Source organism: Carassius carassius, chromosome 1 (assembly GCF_963082965.1).
Source record: "Carassius carassius chromosome 1, fCarCar2.1, whole genome shotgun sequence".
NCBI lineage: Eukaryota > Metazoa > Chordata > Actinopteri > Cypriniformes > Cyprinidae > Carassius > Carassius carassius.
Genome location: NC_081755.1, coordinates 45403030 through 45420195, shown reverse-complemented (window position 1 = coordinate 45420195; position 17166 = coordinate 45403030). Strand labels below are relative to the sequence as shown.

General features: G+C 38.6%; 1 protein-coding gene across 1 annotated transcript in view; it reads left to right on the top strand.

Annotated features, from left to right (window-relative positions):
- Positions 1-3783: 3783 nt before the first annotated feature.
- Positions 3784-17166, top strand: part of LOC132152787 (adenylate cyclase type 9) — a 53509-nt gene continuing 40126 nt past the window's right edge. Inside the window, exon 1 of the mRNA XM_059561685.1 lies at positions 3784-7096. Coding sequence (XP_059417668.1) covers positions 5284-7096 — 1813 coding nt within the window. The 5' untranslated portion in view covers positions 3784-5283. The remainder of the gene's footprint in view (positions 7097-17166) is intronic.

The window sequence follows — 17166 nt, the reverse complement described above, 5'->3', positions numbered from 1 at the left end:
AAGCTGTTTGTTTTTTTTTGGAGTTGGGTCGTGGGGGTTAATAGACTCGGATCTCTTCAGAAAGACGTGTCTAGTCCCTGTTAAATATCAAGGTCACTCTTTGTTCCAACCTCCAAAAATAGAGACAAGATGAACCATGGTGTCGCTGTCAGATTTAGATGTTAACCGCAGGTAAGTGCTGAAAGATAGTCAGCTGTATATAGCAGGTGTGTTTTCTGAGGCAGGTGGGAGATCACAGGATTTGTCGTAAATGTAGCAAGTCCATTAAAACACACAGTGGAAGTGAATATTGCTCAAGCCCTGAGCATGATTTGTTATTCTGACACATGGCTTGTTTAAAAATGTGACAAAATCTCTGATGTTTAGAAGTATTAAACTACAGATCATGAGCTGTAAAAACTACACAGATCACCATAACAAGCGCATTCAAATGACCTGGCAAACAACCACAACTTTTGCATGTGCAAACTCCCCTCTCATGATTATCAGGCAGTGTAAAAATCTAACTATAAAAGTGAAAATGTTTTTTCAAATTTTCTAATTAGCAGTCCACATCTGTTGAAGTAGCTGTGGCGGTAGTTGTCCACTAGAGTGAGCACAGAATGAGAAGTGTTATTGCATCACACTGATGTTAGGACAAAGCAACAGAATTTGCCCAACGCAATGCCGAGGCAAGGAAGAATACAGTGCAAACCATTTTTGCCAACATGAGGTGAATGAAACAACGCAAAATATGAAATGAAAAAGGTCAAGCGTTACAAAATGCTCATTATGAAACAGGGCAGTGTGAGGTTGACATAAAAATAAACATTTTGATTGAGAGAAGAGAAAAATTTCTAGAGTGGATTACTGGTGGATTATTATAATGTTTTAATCAGCTGTTTGGACTCTCATTCCGACGGCACCCATTCACTGCAGAGGATCCACTGCTGAGGTAATGCTACATTTTCTCCAAATCTGTTCCAATGTGATATTTTTTTTTTGGTGGGGGGTGGGGGGGGGGGTTGGTTCTCTTAAGAATCTTCAAAGGAATTGTCCACCCAATAATTAATATTTCTAAGATTTGAAAATATGTAGAGGAGTTTGTATCCTCACCGGAACAGATTTGGAGAAATTTAGCAGTATATTCAGGGAATCTACATCTTCATCATATGGTCTGAGGGTGAGTACATTTTTAGCTAAGTAAAATTTTTGGATGAACTATTCCTGCAATCAAGGTACTAATATGGCACTAATGGCAAAAATAACTCCTATAGTTCAAATAGTAAAGCATGGTGCTTGAAATGCCAAGATCATGGGTTTAATTCCCAAGAAATGCATGAACTGATAAGATACACACTATAGGTTGCTTTGAATAAAAGCATCTATCAAATGCAGACTTGAAAAAAAAAGTTTTCCCACAATACTGCATAATTTATGTAGCACACTGGAAAAAAAACAAAAAAAAAACAAATTCAAATTATGAGTTGCTTGGATAAACCTACCGAATGCATAACAGTACATATAAATCCAACGCAAACTCACTTTCAGCTCAATTCTGATAGAAAACGCACACTTTACACCTTCACAGCATTTCCTGATGTATTAAATCATGTGCCATCGCACACAAATATTCCATTTCCCTCCGAAATAATTCACATAACTGAAGTAAATTGGCTTGCTGATGTCTTTCATGTTGCTTCTAATGAACAGATTGTAATCAAGGAAATTTCCTCATTGGGCTCCTGTATCTGTTATTCAGTGGTTAACGCATTGAATAGAAGATGTAACAGCTCATTTTGCAGCACTGCTTGAGAAACAAATGTGCAATATGACTGTCGCATTCAATAGCAGTATGAAGCCAGTGTCCTGTCGCCAAACAATTTTAATCTTAATGAGTTAATAATGGCATGGGTCTGCTCGCCTGTGTGAGGACACGGCCCACTGATCACATATTTCAAAGCAGACTGTGCTATATTCCCCCCAGAGCAAGGGAAGCCCCACAACATCAGGGCCGCCTCTGAAAGCTTCTGAAGTCATACTCACACATTCACACGTTTCAGATGGCTGAAGGCTGAAGTTTGCCTTCCACTCAGATGTGATTGGAGAGCAGGTCTGGAAGCTGCATTGCAGCAGCTCGGGCTCGTCGTGACTCCAACTCAGAGGGAGGTGTGCGAGTGAACTGTAACGGGGGACTGTGCAACATGTTCAAAGGGAATGGTGTCTCTCAAGGACTTTTTCTGTCTTCGTGAGTGTGTCTCAGTAAACCGAAAGGTGTGAGTAGAAAAACATATGTTTTATTGAGTGAATATCACAAATAGATGTCTGGGTTCAATTTCACCCCATAATCAAAAGAAAACAAAAATGAATGTTCTATAGTTTATTATTATTATTATTATTAGTTGTGCATTTTTGATTGCATGAAAATTATGTAGTTAAATAATTCTTTGTTCCTTTATTTTCTTCAGTGAAAATATCTCTGTTGACTTTGGGATGAAATATAACCTGGAAAGAAGGATAACTCTTCTTTTTTTTTCTTTTCAGAAACAACATAATTTACCCTAAGAACAAGCAGTGTACTTGTAAGAAACCTGTCACCTTTCTGTGTCATGACCCAGCAGCTCTAGAGACACACACGGCTGCAGTTCTCCTGGGAATCCCTTTGAAACTGAAGCTTTTTAAGCATCTTAGCCTCTCGCCGGCTTCCAAAACAACATAATCACTTTGATTCAGCCACAGTTGCTAACACTGCAGCCGAGAAAAGAGACTCTATTAATTAAAACATGCGGATTAAAGACTTACGGTTTATTTTGGGAATAATTTCATAAACTGGGATCAACATTTAATCACAAAATTGGTGGATTTGGTGAGTATTACGGAAAACATTGTGGAAAATGTTTCATAAACCCTTTGGCAGAGCTGATCTGGAAAGCGAAGACTTCCAGGAACCAAGCAATGATTATTTAATTACAATATGATTGATATGTGACCCTGGAGGACAAAACCAGTCATAAGTCGCATGCACGGGTGAATTTTGTAGCAACAGCCAAGGGTCAAAATTATAGATTTTTTCTTTTATTCTGAAAATCATTAGGATATTATGGAAAGATCAGGTTCCATGAAGATATTTTGTAAATTTCCTACCATAAAAATCAAAAGTTAATTTTTGCTTAAGAACTTCATTCGGACAACTTTAAAGGCCCTTTTGCAACCTCAGATTCCAGATTTTCAAACAGTTGTATCTCAGCCAAATATTACCTTATCCTAACAAACCATACATAAGTGGAAAGCTTTTAGATAATGTACAGTATAAATCTCAATTTTTTTTAAAAAATTACCCGTATTACTTGTTTTGTGGTCCAGGGTGACATATTGATAGAAATTAAATTTATTCTTATCTATCTATCTATCTATCTATCTATCTATCTATCTATCTATCTATCTATCTATCTATCTATCTATCTATCTATCTATCTATCTATCTATCTATCTATCTATCTATCTATCTATAAAAAACAACGAAAAAGAACCAGACAGACAGACAGACAGATATGAAATTAAATGTATTTCTATTTAGTGGTGTCTAGTCAATGCTAAATTAGTCTGGTTGATTTCATATTGCTCTCAATATGACAGCTGTGTCTCCCCCTGCATTACACGTCATTGATTGGACCATACCCCTCCACATCCAACCCCGTTTGACAGTTCTCGGTGACGCGCTTCAGTCTTGGGGACGCGCTCCGACGCGAACACTGCGGTTTGAGAAGAGCCCACCTCCATGTGAATGCGTGCGTGCTCGCTACCCTTCCTGTGTTTCTGTCTCCGGAGCGTGCACGCACGCGTTTATCCCCACCTCTTAATGTATTTCCAGCATCTGCTGGACTTGTACAGACACCGCGTCGGATTGCGAATACAGATGGAGATCTCACTGGAGTCTGATGGCCACCGGCGCACTCGAGCTGCGCGAAAGCACACGAGTCAACTGTGATACACTGGCATGTGTCACGAGTGCCAATTAGCTGTGCGCTGATGGGGAGCATAGAGGAACCGGCTGAGAAAGAGATTTGTGTGGACATCACAGGAAAAGCTGCCCGTGGAAATGAGTCCTGAAGAGAAACCAAAGAGGCACTTCACCACTGTGAGTCTATGGAGAGAGAAGTGCAGACTTTCTGTCTTCTCTGCGAGGAAAGGAAACTTAAATGACTTCTGACCATCAAAGTGATTAAATTTTTCACTTAAAGCACTTTTACAACGTGCATTGATATAAATGGCTTAAACTGCTATCAAATCCTGAATTAAGATCACAGTGTTTTACGTCTGTGGTGATATACTGGACATACAGTCATTTATGCATCTTGAATGATAAGTTAATTCATATGCGCAATCTTCATGATTTTTATCCCGTTACGCACATTTAATTCGCAATAAAAGCGCTTGCCAGATTCGGAGCTGGAATCAGGAAAGGTCGGTGCTCCAGACAAGAGAAAATTAATGCGACAGGCCGTTTAAGAAAGAAGACTGACTGAATTCTACGTATTTTTTAACAACAGTAACGCTGTTGTGCCCTTTATGTCCGTCTGACAGGACGCGGAGTCAAAAGAGGGCGGAAGATTTACTTTTAAGAAAACGTGTTGAGTTATTGTTCTCAAGTAGCTTAAATAATGTAGAAACACATCCTGTTTTTTTGTTTGTTTTTTTACATACTCATCCGCTGCTGGACTTTTTAAATGTTTATTTGATCAAGAGTTTTTGGACTTTATTATGCATGACTATGTTGGATATGAGGAATGCCATAACTTACGTCAAGCATTAATGCTGACAGTCCTCTGAATGTTCTCATAAATACAATTTTCTTCTTGAAAACCAATGTTATGGCTCATTTATGAGGAAAATTGTGCACTTGGCATCTGAATTGAGTTAAGAAGTTCCCTAAGGAGTCAAAGCAAACAGTCCTTGACTTGAGTCTTCATTTTTGTGGTGTTATTATGTAACTTTGATTCATCGGTGAGAGGTGAGAGAACATTTTTGATTCACTTGTAGTAAGTCGAAAGATTCTATGCGCCTGGGATAAACCTCCCCGACCCATGTGCGTCAAGAAAGACAGAAGAGAAGAGGAATGCGCTATTGACGTCATGAGGTGAAATAACCAAAACTCGAAATCCTAGAACTGTCTATAAATGCCTGAGTAAATTTTTTATCTTCTAGTCGTCAAAGCTGTTTGCCGCCATCTCCATTTGATTCCACCTCTTGATTCTTTTTCAACCCAAGCACCACTCCCAGCTTGCCTCTGATCTAAAAGGTATCATGGCTTCTCCTCAACATCAACATCTGCTGTTTCACAACAGCGAAGTAAGCTGTGACTCCAGCGGCGATGGTGCTGTGTCTGTGCGGATCAGCAGCACCAAGCCACACAAACAGCAGCGTGGGAGTCTGGGCGCCAGCGCCATGTGCAGCATCATCGGGGGCTCCAAACATTGCAAGTACAGCATCTCCTCCAGCTGTAGCTCAGGCGAATCTGCTATCCGCAAACCAGTGGTCAAAGGCCTCCGAACTCAAAGGAAGATGCCGCAGCTGTTTGAAAGGTCGGCTGGACATTTCTGGAACCCCAAGTTTGACTCCAACATTCTGGAGGAAGCCTGCCGTGAACGCTGTCTCCCTCAAACGCAACGGCGTTTCCGCTGTGTGTTGTTTTACTTGGCAGCCGCAAGCCTCCTCTGGGGATTGTTTTTCATCGCTAATGCTAATCGATGTGAACGGACTGCCTTCTTATTGCCCACGGCTGCCTTCCTACTCCTCTGTTCTGTCCTGTTCGTCTTCACGTTCACCCGGTTCTATGCCCACTGCTACAATCAAGCCTCGCTGTTGCTCATTGTGGTAACGTTTGCCCTCACTCTTGCACCTCAGATCCAGACCTCTGGCTTTAGTGACTTTAATGATCCTCCTTTGAAGGATGAAGAGGACGCAGGCGACTTCAGTGGCGCCGAGGATAAAAATCTGTCGTTTGAAGCCACCCGCAGTGAAGGTTCAGTTGCTCCTTGTTTGTCCCCAGTTGGCACCTTCTCTCTAGGCATGGAGGTGCTTTCGTTGCTCTACAGTTTCCTCCACGTCCGTTTATATGCTTCGCTCCTGCTCGGCTTGCTCTACTCAGTGCTTTTTGAGACTCTTGGCTGGATGCATTTGATTCAAGGCAATGGCTGGAGGAACTCCACTGAGGAACATTTGGAAACACTCTACTGGCTGATCCCAGGTAGGGTTATTTTGCATGTCTGCGCCCACGTCATTGGCATCCACCTTTTTATTATGTCCGAAGTGCGTTCACGCAGCACGTTCCTCAAGGTCGGCCAAGCCATCATGCATGGGAAAGACTTGGAGGTGGAAAAGGCCCTGAAGGAGCGGATGATCCACTCGGTGATGCCTCGTAGGGTGGCTGATGAGCTCATGAAGCAGAGCGATGATGACAATGACATCTCGGTTAAGCGCTACTCAACGGGAGCAGTCATTGCAGGTGCCTCCAGCCCAAAGAACACCAAACACAAAAAGACATCAATACCACGAGGACAGATCATCTTTCGGCCGTTCAACATGAAACGCATGGAGCCGGTCAGCATCCTGTTCGCGGACATTGTGGGATTCACCAAGATGAGCGCCAATAAGTCGGCGCATGCCCTGGTGGGACTCCTCAACGACTTATTCGGGCGCTTCGATCGCCTGTGTGAGCTCACGTGTTGCGAGAAGATCAGCACGCTGGGAGATTGTTACTATTGCGTGGCTGGTTGTCCCGAACCAAGAGTGGACCACGCATACTGCTGTGTAGAGATGGGGCTTGGGATGATCCAGGCCATTGAACAGTTCTGTCAAGAAAAGAAAGAGATGGTGAACATGCGTGTTGGCATCCATACTGGCACCGTGCTTTGCGGGATCCTCGGCATGAAGCGTTTTAAGTTCGACGTCTGGTCGAATGATGTCAACCTAGCCAATCTTATGGAGCAGTTGGGTGTTGCCGGGAAGGTGCACCTTTCGGAGGCCACGGACAAGTTTTTGGATGACCGGTACTTGCGAGAAGATGGGCGAGTTACAGAAAGGATTGGACCAAGTGTTGTTGCAGATCAGCTTAAAGGTAAGATTTGCATTTCTAGTGACTAACACGGTGTGTGTGAATATGTTTCCTTGTTTAGCGCTGTGATTAATCTTTGTTGTGAGGACTAAAGGCTGATTTATACTTCTGCGTCGGACCTATGCCGTAGTGCACATAAACACACAAAACTCAAGTACACATGGAGGGAGGGGTTCTAGCAGACCAATCACAGTGCTTGCGGCACATAGAATTGACGCGTTGTTAGAATTTTAGAGAGGTGCACGTCAGGCTACAGCAAGGCTACAGTTTAGGTTGTGCGTCTATGCATAGGCTACGGCGTAGGTTTGACTCAGAAGTATAAATCAGCCTTTAGTGAGTTGGCTCTTGGCTCATGTAGCTATTAAAAGTTTCTTGTTGCATTAAAACTATATTCCTAAACCTGCGTATTGTCAGTGTCCTCAGTGTTCACTTGTTGAAGCGTTTTGTTGAATCTTTTCTGTAACTTATTCCGGTAACGGAGCAGGTATTTTAGGCAGTAACATGCTGTCTAATCTTTTCCTCTGCCTTCAGAAGGGGACTTTTAGGGATTTGTAAAAAATAAGGGTGTAAGTAAATGTAAAAAAAAAAAGTAAAATGTAATATTATTTAATATAAATTATTTATATTGGTTTTAGTTTAATCTTTAGTATTTTTATGTGCATTTTTTATTTGCTACTTTACATATTATTATTTATTTGTGTTTAATTTATTTAAACTAGTAATTTTAAATGTATATTAAATATTTAGAATGTTTTTCACTGTAAATGATGACAGTTTAAATTTTTGAGTGAACTGTCCCTTTAATAGCTACTGAAGAGATTCAAGTTGGCGATTTGTTTGATTCATTTTGTCTTGCAAAAGGGTTGTAATTTTCTTTTTTACCTGATTTAATGCACTTTCTGATCAGCAATCAACAAAGACAAATTAGCATTTACCTTTTTTTGCATGCTTATAAGGTTAGCAAGCAAGCTGTATTTGTACATTTGTTTTATTCTGCACATTTTGAATTTCAAGCTAACCTCTCCTTTCGCTTAATGGCTGGTCACCTCACTTACATCAAGTATTGGATTCTCGAAGCACTTGACATTTGTATAAATGTCGCCGAAGGCTGGCATTTTTATGTAATTAACTTATGCAAATGGTTCCTTCATTTTGTTAATTGTACTTGAGCTCAAGCAAAAGCCAATAATTGGGCATTGAGTGATACATTCATCATCCAAGCCGTACATAATACGAATGTCCCAACGTGTTATTAATCCTTTCAGGTCATAATTATGGTTACTTAATAAATCCTCTTCATTTAATGAGGAATGCCAGACTGTAAGTAATATCAAATGGAATTCTCATTTTGATGATATTGATAATAAGTTGAATGACTAAACCCCTTATAAGATTAGCTAAGTGGCATATTCAGGTTTTTAAGGAGCCAAAACTGACCCATGCGTTTCCACAGGACTTTTGACATCTTTATCTGCCATGCTAAAATCTAAGAGCTGAAGGATCCCAGACGCCTGTTTGTGAGTGGATAAAGTCACTTGGCCAAACCGAAATCACTGTGCCAGAACAAATCCCTGTGCTGTCACAGCATCATCCCGCTGTGGCAGCGCAGGTGTCTCTGTAGGACCTGTGGGTCAGCTGGGATTGACGTGGCGGCTGTCGCCCTTAAGAGACTCTGGTGTTAGTTGCCAGCACTCCCGTTCAATCAGAGAGGATTGGAGTTGCTTCATTTTTTTTTTTACTCCGTCATTCCCTCAGCCTTCGTTTTAAAAGGGTAAAATGACCTCCTTAAAACGGTCCCATGGTGCTCGTTTCTGAATATCTGTCAGTTCCTCTCTCAATTTCTTTCCTTCACTCTCTGTTTTTGTGTGCCACTCAGTACTGTAGTCTTTCCAGTGGATCGTCTTGCTACAGTTCCATGACTCAGAATGGTACAGCAAGGTTAAGAGTATCATTGCATAACAACCTTTCTTTTTCTAACACCACTGAACTCTCTGTTGAATTCACTGCATCTCATTTCACTCGATTTAACACACACTGTACCCAAGGCCTGAAGCTTTAATATATGACTCCCTTTCATTAATCATCAACAAAATGATTAAAGTGGCGACATTCTTTCCTTCATTTCTTGTATTTAGTTGATTGCCCCTCTTCAGGCGTTTATGTGTTTCTTTTTTTCCTCCTGTTCACTGGCTGAAAGCTTAATTTTCCCACTCTGGAGTGATGTATTCAGTCCAGCGCTCAGGATTTATCTTTCCCTCATGGATTTGCAGGCCCGCTGAATGAGTGCTCCGTCAAGAGAGACTTCAACTCCAGAACGGCAAAAAAAAAATCTTCCAGCTGCTTGCAGTAGCTGCGTAAATCACAGAAGGAAAGTAGCGAGCTCGTGTGGAAACTTGGCAGACCTGGGAATAGAAGCTGGCCAGGTCTCGAGTAAATCACACCGACCTGGACGCTAATCACAAAGCGACAGTCTCTCTTCAGACGCTGATGTTCTTTTGAATTGGGCATGTGTTTAAATGAAAGCGTTGGCTGTGCTGACTCTCGCTGCAATGTCTTTCAGTTTGCTGGTGAAATCAAGCTGCGCAAACCAACAAAAACAGCACACCTGGGTCCTTCCAACTGTGCAGTACATTTTCATGTGAAACCAAACCATGAAACCAAGAGCCCATCGAATCTAAATTGGTGTTTTTGCAGCTTTTAATTTTTGGGTGTTTGCTTTGAAGGTATCTATATGTTAGTTAAAAGAGTTCATTAATTTATGTTCGCATGATACAATTCTTCTACTTTTGTGAAAATTATCACACTTTATACTATTTTTGATAAAATGCAATACTAATGTTAAAAAAGGAAAGCAGTAGTTTATTTTAATTTATCACAATATTGTGATTGTGTATGTTAATATAAATTACTGTATTATGTAAAAATGTTTTATTGTATTTAAAGTGTCCTACTTATGGGAAAATGGATCAGATATATAAATACAATTGTATTTTTTTTTATTAAGATTTAGAATAAAATATCTAATCTAAATCTAAATATTTATTTTTCTTTTATCACAATATTTAATTAAGTAAATATAGCAGTCATTTAATTTTTTTTTACAAATTGCACTGCTTTGGAAGCAATTTATATAATATTATAAAGACCAAATTAACTTATACCGTTTTTCCAATTCTTGAAAAAAGGTCCAGATTTTATTTATTTTTATTTTTTATAAAATATTAAACTTTTTAAATTTAATGTCTGCTTCTAAAAGACCAAATTAAATTATGTATATATTTAAAGTGTACATTTTTATCATGTCTGGGAAAATGGACCAGATTCATAATGCAAATATTTATTTATTTTGGATAAATTTTTACATTTAAATTTCAATTTCTAAAGATGTTATTTTATTTTATCACTATATAAAATGTGCAGCCATAATCGGACACATTTTTTATTTGGCAATTTATTTATAGTTTTTGTTGTCTGTAAATTCTAACAAAAGCCAGTTTATGACATCATCTTCCAGGAAGTGATATCATTTTGGTGGGAAAACGACAGCAGTATTAGCAATGGATTCTGAATTCTGTAATGGTGTCTCATTATAAAACATCCATGTTTGTTACTATAAATCTAAACCTTTTTGTTTTGTAGACATACCGAGCTGTTACTTGACAACAGGAACAACCCACCACCAATCGTCAGTGCTAATGCTAGGAAAACAGGTCTGAAGTAAATAGAGAGGGAATGATAAATGTGTACTTCTACAGTCGCCTCCAGTGCACTAGTCAAGAAAAACAATATCCTGACCTCACACGCTCTTGTGTTGTGTGCAAGCGGTGAATAAGTCACTGTCGTTTCCACAATGTCGTCTGTTGCACTTCCAATAAACCACAGTCTGCTTTATAAATAGCCAAAATAAGAATAGTCATAACTGTTGGCTTGGATAAACAACACCAGCGAATGCATCGCCCAAAGGAGGACGAGGCCTGACCGTTTGGCTGCTTTTTGGAAAGCAAGTGCATTTCATGATGAGAGATTAAAGCGTTTAATAAAATAACCTCTTAGCACAAGTGTTCTTGAGTGTCACGGTAGTGTGTATCTTTGTACCGTCCACATCCCGTTGCCTCCGGCGCTTCGACTTCCTGTGTGTGTGCCGGCCCCTGGTGTGTGGAGCGCTCGTTTGAGTGGAAATGGTGGCTATTTTTGGCCGTTTCTCTGGAAAGTACCTGACTGTGCCCCGGTCCTCCTGCGGTTTCAGAGAACGATGCCACCTCCTTTATCATCGGGTTATCAAAAACACTCGTTTTGTCAGGCATTCTAGTTCCCACTGAAGAAAAAATATGGGTCATATTTTTGTGGCTCACAATATTTCATCAACATTTCAACTTAATTTAGGAGATGCAGCCTGTTGTACCACAAAGTAGGTTATGATTGTTCATTAAGCTAGCTTAGCGTGACAGTAGCTTGGTTATTTTCAGAGTAGCTTTTGCATTAACAAGCTGCTTTTTTCCAATAATTAGCATAATTACAAAAACATTGCATGCAAGTCTTATTCATTTTAGTGAATTGGCTCATTTTATATGGATTGTTGTCGTCAATAAATGATTCATTAATATGAAATGTTCCTGTGACATTTACTGATTGATTGACTGTAGTTTAACTAGAAAAATTAGGTGCAGTTTGTTAAGAGAAAGCGTGGCTGTGAAATAGTTAAATGTTGTATATTTGTAGCTAAACTTTTAGCACTATGTAAATGACAGTGCTCGCTAGTTTTATTAGTTGAATTTTGTAAATTTAAACTATATTTTCTGCAAAAAAAACCCACCGCCATTATGCTTGAATGTTTACAGGATGTTGATATATTATTGCTATGGTATTCAAAGTGATTTTTTAGGGGGGCTGTTTTGACCCAGTTTTGGGTCATTTGTTTCTTGCTTCTGTGGTTTTATCTCGAGATAGTATTGATTTCCATATCCAGAAATCCAGTTATTTTTCCTCTCTCAGTGCATGTATTTTCTGATTCCTTGTTCTGGTTGTACAATCAGTTATGCTGGCATAAAATAATTGGCCATTTGTTTCACCTAAACCTCTGCAGATGTTCGATTCAGTGGCGTTAAAATGAAAACCCATGATTAATCACCTACATTCTTCTCTGTTCATCTCCAAATGACTCATTTTCCATTCATTTCACTTTCATCTCGTTCATCCGATGGCAGCCGTTGTGCCGTGCATGTTTTGCTGTAGAACAACCTTCGATGTGACGACTGACAATGTGGCGCCGTGACCTTCACAAGGAGGACTGAAGGCAAGCAGGGAGACGGGAGAGTGAAGGAGCCCTATAATGTGTACATTTGATGGACGCCAGAGGACGGTCTCCATATAAAGTGAACCTCTCTGCGTTATTTCTCTTGGGGATTTTGGAAAAATTTGCATTAATGCACAGAAGTGCAGTCATAAATTCAGAAAATTCGGTTCTCCAAACTGCATGCTCTCAAGAGAGCGTAGGTTGTGAATTGATCGACTTAGATTTGTTTGTTTATATCTTGGTGTGCAGGAGCCTTTCATCATGAAGTGGAGATTTTGACATTGTTTTAACTTTGAGGGGGTGTTAGGGGGTGTTAGTGGTTGAGGACTCTTGACTGGTGATTTGAGGTTTGTTGGAATAATCTTGGCAAATTGTGTGTTAGCACTGGTTATAGACTGATATATTGCTCTACCTAATGTTCGTCCGTTTTGAGATGATTTTTCATTCTTGATTAATGGTATATCTTATATATCTTATCTTATATATATCTTATATCTTATATCATAAAGTCTATTAGAACATCTATTGATACACATATTTATTGAAATGTGCCATATAATGGTGACTTAAAGTCTCAGAAATGATTTAGTTCTTTACATTGCAAATGAATTTATGCTATTTGGTTTTTTGAAAGAAGTCTCTTATGCTCACCAAGGCTGCATTTATTTGATTTGACCAAAAGTAATTTTGTGAAATATTATTATATTTTAAATGAACTGCTTTCTATTTGAGTATATTTAAAAATATTATTTATTCCTGTAAAGCAAAGCTGAATGTTCAGCATCGTTACTCCAGTCTTCACATGATCCTTCAGAAATCATTCTAATATGCTCAAGAAACATTTTTTTATTTTATCATCTGTGATAAAAACAGGTGTTCTGCATAATTTTTTTGTGGAAACCCTGACATATTTTGATAAAAAAAAATTGGATTGATAACTGCAATTAAATCAAGAATAGAGAATATAAAAATAAAAACTTTTTAAATTTACCATGAATGAACAAGAGGTAAAAATTTGTCTGGTTAGCAAAGGTCATTTAACCCCCGCTGCTAGATGCTGGAACTACACAGTCTGTTGCTAAAAAGCATCTTTCTCAATTGACAAAATGATCAGCTAGATTTCCCCAGGCATTCTTAATGTCAGCTGGTGAAACAGAACGAGGGTGGTTTTGTGTCCAGGAGCGAGTCGACTGTGAAGACAAGGTAACTTAAGTTCTTTTGGCAGCTGTGATGACAGCTAATGAGACAGCTAAGAGTAAATACATCCTGCTGTGACACTGATTCCCAGCATGCCGAGGCAGATGCTGCTCTTTGATTGTACGGCGTCTGAAGATGACAGGCGAAGCACACTAGCACCGTATTCACTACGACGCTGTAGGGACTGCTGACCGTCTGCACTGCTCTGACCGACTGACTCCAAGTATGTTCTCATAAAGCCATTAATAGAATATGAAAAATTAAAAGTGGCAGTGTTGTTTCTCATTCTGACATAGCCTCTTTCCTCTTGTCCCTGCGGTGTCTGCCCTAGCAAAACCAATGTTCTGCAGCAGTATATGAGATCTTATCTGTCACTTAGCGGAGGTTTCTTTTTGCCCTTGAATGACCTGTGATTGAGTGTCTTGCTCAAGAGCACCATGATTATTCTTCATGATTCAGTCTAACCAGGGTTCAAACCAGGCGAGGTTAGGAGTTGAGCATGTTTTGAAAATTAAAGGGTTAGATCTGTTGTTAAAGTTAGCTGTTTATTTACTCACCTTCAGACAATCAAAATGAATACCTGTTACTCCTGACGATATATATTGAGGTCTTATGAAGCGAAATTATCAGTCTGTGCAAGAGACTAAACATTATTTACAACATTATTAACTGTAATCCAGAGCCTCAGGCAAACTGTCTAGTGATATTTGGTTCACAAACGAATCATTCTAGTGAACTGTATGAACCAGTTCACCCAATCGGACTGAACCGTCTTAAACAGTTACTCAAGTTTTCCCAATCAAGCTAACTTTCGGATGTGTCTGAGAGTCACTCTGACTCAAAATGAGCACATGAGCTAGTGATATGTGCATGCAAGATCCAAGCACTTGAAAAAGGGGTGAAATTTTGGTTTTTATGGTTTTGCGTATTTCTGTAAAAAGGTTAGCTGAAAAATTTGATTTCATTTTATATGCTTTAAACATGGAAAAATTCCAAGTTTCACATCATAATTGATTACTTTAATTATATGATTAACTGTGTATATGATTTGTTATTGTGCGATTGTGTAAATGCACAAGTGAATTGAACCAGTTGTTAAAAAGTTCAGTTCAGTTTTCCTCCGGCTCTGGACTACAGGTAATAATGTTGTGAATAATGTTTAATTTCTTGCACAGGCCAAACGCTTCACTTCATAAGACCTCAATATATTGTCAGCAGCAACAGATATTGATTTTGTGTTCCTTGATTTGCTTTTTCAGATAAAAACTCTTCTGAAGAAAAGCCATCTATCAACCGAGCCGTCATGTTTTGTTTATGTTTGGAAGGCTGCTTCTCAAAACTTGCTCTTGAAGGGTTGCCATGTCCATCGGTTTTAAGCGTCGCTTATTAAGCATTTTTGGGCTTGTTGTTTGGGCCCGGCTCATATAGCAATCCATTTTATGGAGTTCATAAAGTGGGGAGGTGACAATATTTTGGTATGTGGCTTATTTCCAAGATTTATCAGTTTATTATGGGCTTGTTCTTGTTTGGCTTTTATTTTTAATTGCTAGATTTGGCAACACAAATGAAACAAAAACGTTCCTAATTCACACATACAACTCTGATATGTCATTATTAATAACTAGTTGTTCAGTTTGATTCATTAAGCACTGCATAGAGTATTTATAAATACATTTTTCTGGATTTGATTTGATTGTAGCATGCGTAAATGACTGAAATGAGTTTATACAGAACAGGATTAGCCCTAAGAGGCGAACTGATTTGAATGCACTTTTAGGCTCATTGAAAATACATGCCTCAACCTAAATTTTTTGCAAAACCCCAAAACTGTGCCAATGCATAACATTTGTGAGACAAATTAACTGTGGTGCTTATGTATGAGAAATGGGTTCGAATTGGCTTATGTTGTGTCCTAATTCCCTCCGCATCGTTTCCTATTATCTTTCATCAGTAGCTGCTAAAACAAATGAGCAATAATCCAAAACTTAATAACATACTGTAGCCAAGAGTGAGGCTTTGTTCATAATTAGTCGCCATTGTTTGTTTAATGACCGTGGGAGTTGCTCTGCTATGTGAGATTTCCGTCAACTATGTGGACTGAGCCAATAGTATATAGTTTCCACAACTCAGCATAAATGTACACCAAAAAATCTTGAGTCAGCACAACCCTGACTTTATCGCTTATGCCTGGTACCTCATATTTACTGTCCAGAGAGATGCATTATTAGCCGGCCAACCTGTTCTCCAGTTCTGCACCCTAATCAGACGTCATGTCTGAGAGTCTACAGCGCCTGTGAACCTGAAGGGTCGAGGGGAGACAGTGAGCAGGTGCGTCTGACGTCTCAAGTGCAGTGTTTTGAAAAGTATTTGTCTTAGACGATCATAAGTCACCAACAGGCGATGGGATGCGATCAGAGCCACCTGGAGCCTGGCAGAAATGAGCCTTCGCTGCCATATAAACAACTTAGACTGTCTATCACTGCAGATCATTTTGATTCCACCGTCCGCTGGGCTCAGGTGTGTGTGGCAGCAGTCATATTCCCATGGGTCAGACCGGATGTCTGGTGATGCAATTATGATGGGAGTTTGTCATGGTGATGTGCTTGACGTCTTAAAAGCGCTAATATTTACCTTTCCTCGTGATGTTTCACTGAAAATAATGAGACAAGTATTGGATTTTATTATTTGTCCTTGACATATTAAACGTCAATGCATAGTTTGTCCTGCGCTGCTGGTGCTACAGACATTAATGAACCCAAATGAAGAAGAAAATATACTTTCTTAGCAGTGAAACCTTAATTTTTGCTTGGGAGGTGAAAAAAGAAAAACTGGCAAAAAATATATATTTTTAATTAAATTTTAATGAAATTATATTTTTAAAATTAATATATTATTATATAATAAAAATAAATAAAATATAAAACTATTATTACTTTATGGCATTTTCACCTGGTGTTATGAATAAAAACTATTTAATTTATTTAATTATTAAATTGTATTGTTCATTATGTAAGATTTTTATGCTCATCAAGGCGGCATTTATTTGATCAAAAGTACAGTAAAAACGGTAATATTATAAATTATTATTTCAATTTCAAATAACTTTTTTCTATTTAAGAAGTTTAAGTAATTTTTTTTTTTTTTCAATTTTCCAATCCAATCTTCAGTGTCCTGATCCTTCAGAAATCATTCTAATATGCTGACTTGCTGCTCAAGAAAAATTTATTATAGTCTATCATTACAATTAATAAATATATTTGATCCGCTTGATACTTTTGATCGAAATTGGGATTTTTTTTTTCCGTTGATGAATAAAAAGTTCAAAAGAACATAACAGAATTAACATAAATAGCCTACATTTCTTTACTTTCAGTTTTGATCAGTTTATTGGGTCCTTGCTAAAAATATTTTTACTGACCCTGAACTTTCAAACTATATTTTATTTATTACTTTTTTTTTTCAACATGAATCAGTGCTGGAAAGAAATTCTGTCTATTGTTCACGTCTCTGTAAATATCATACATGATATCATTCATCAGCTTCATTCTGCTTAAGTAGGTCCATTGGATTCATTATCCCGCAG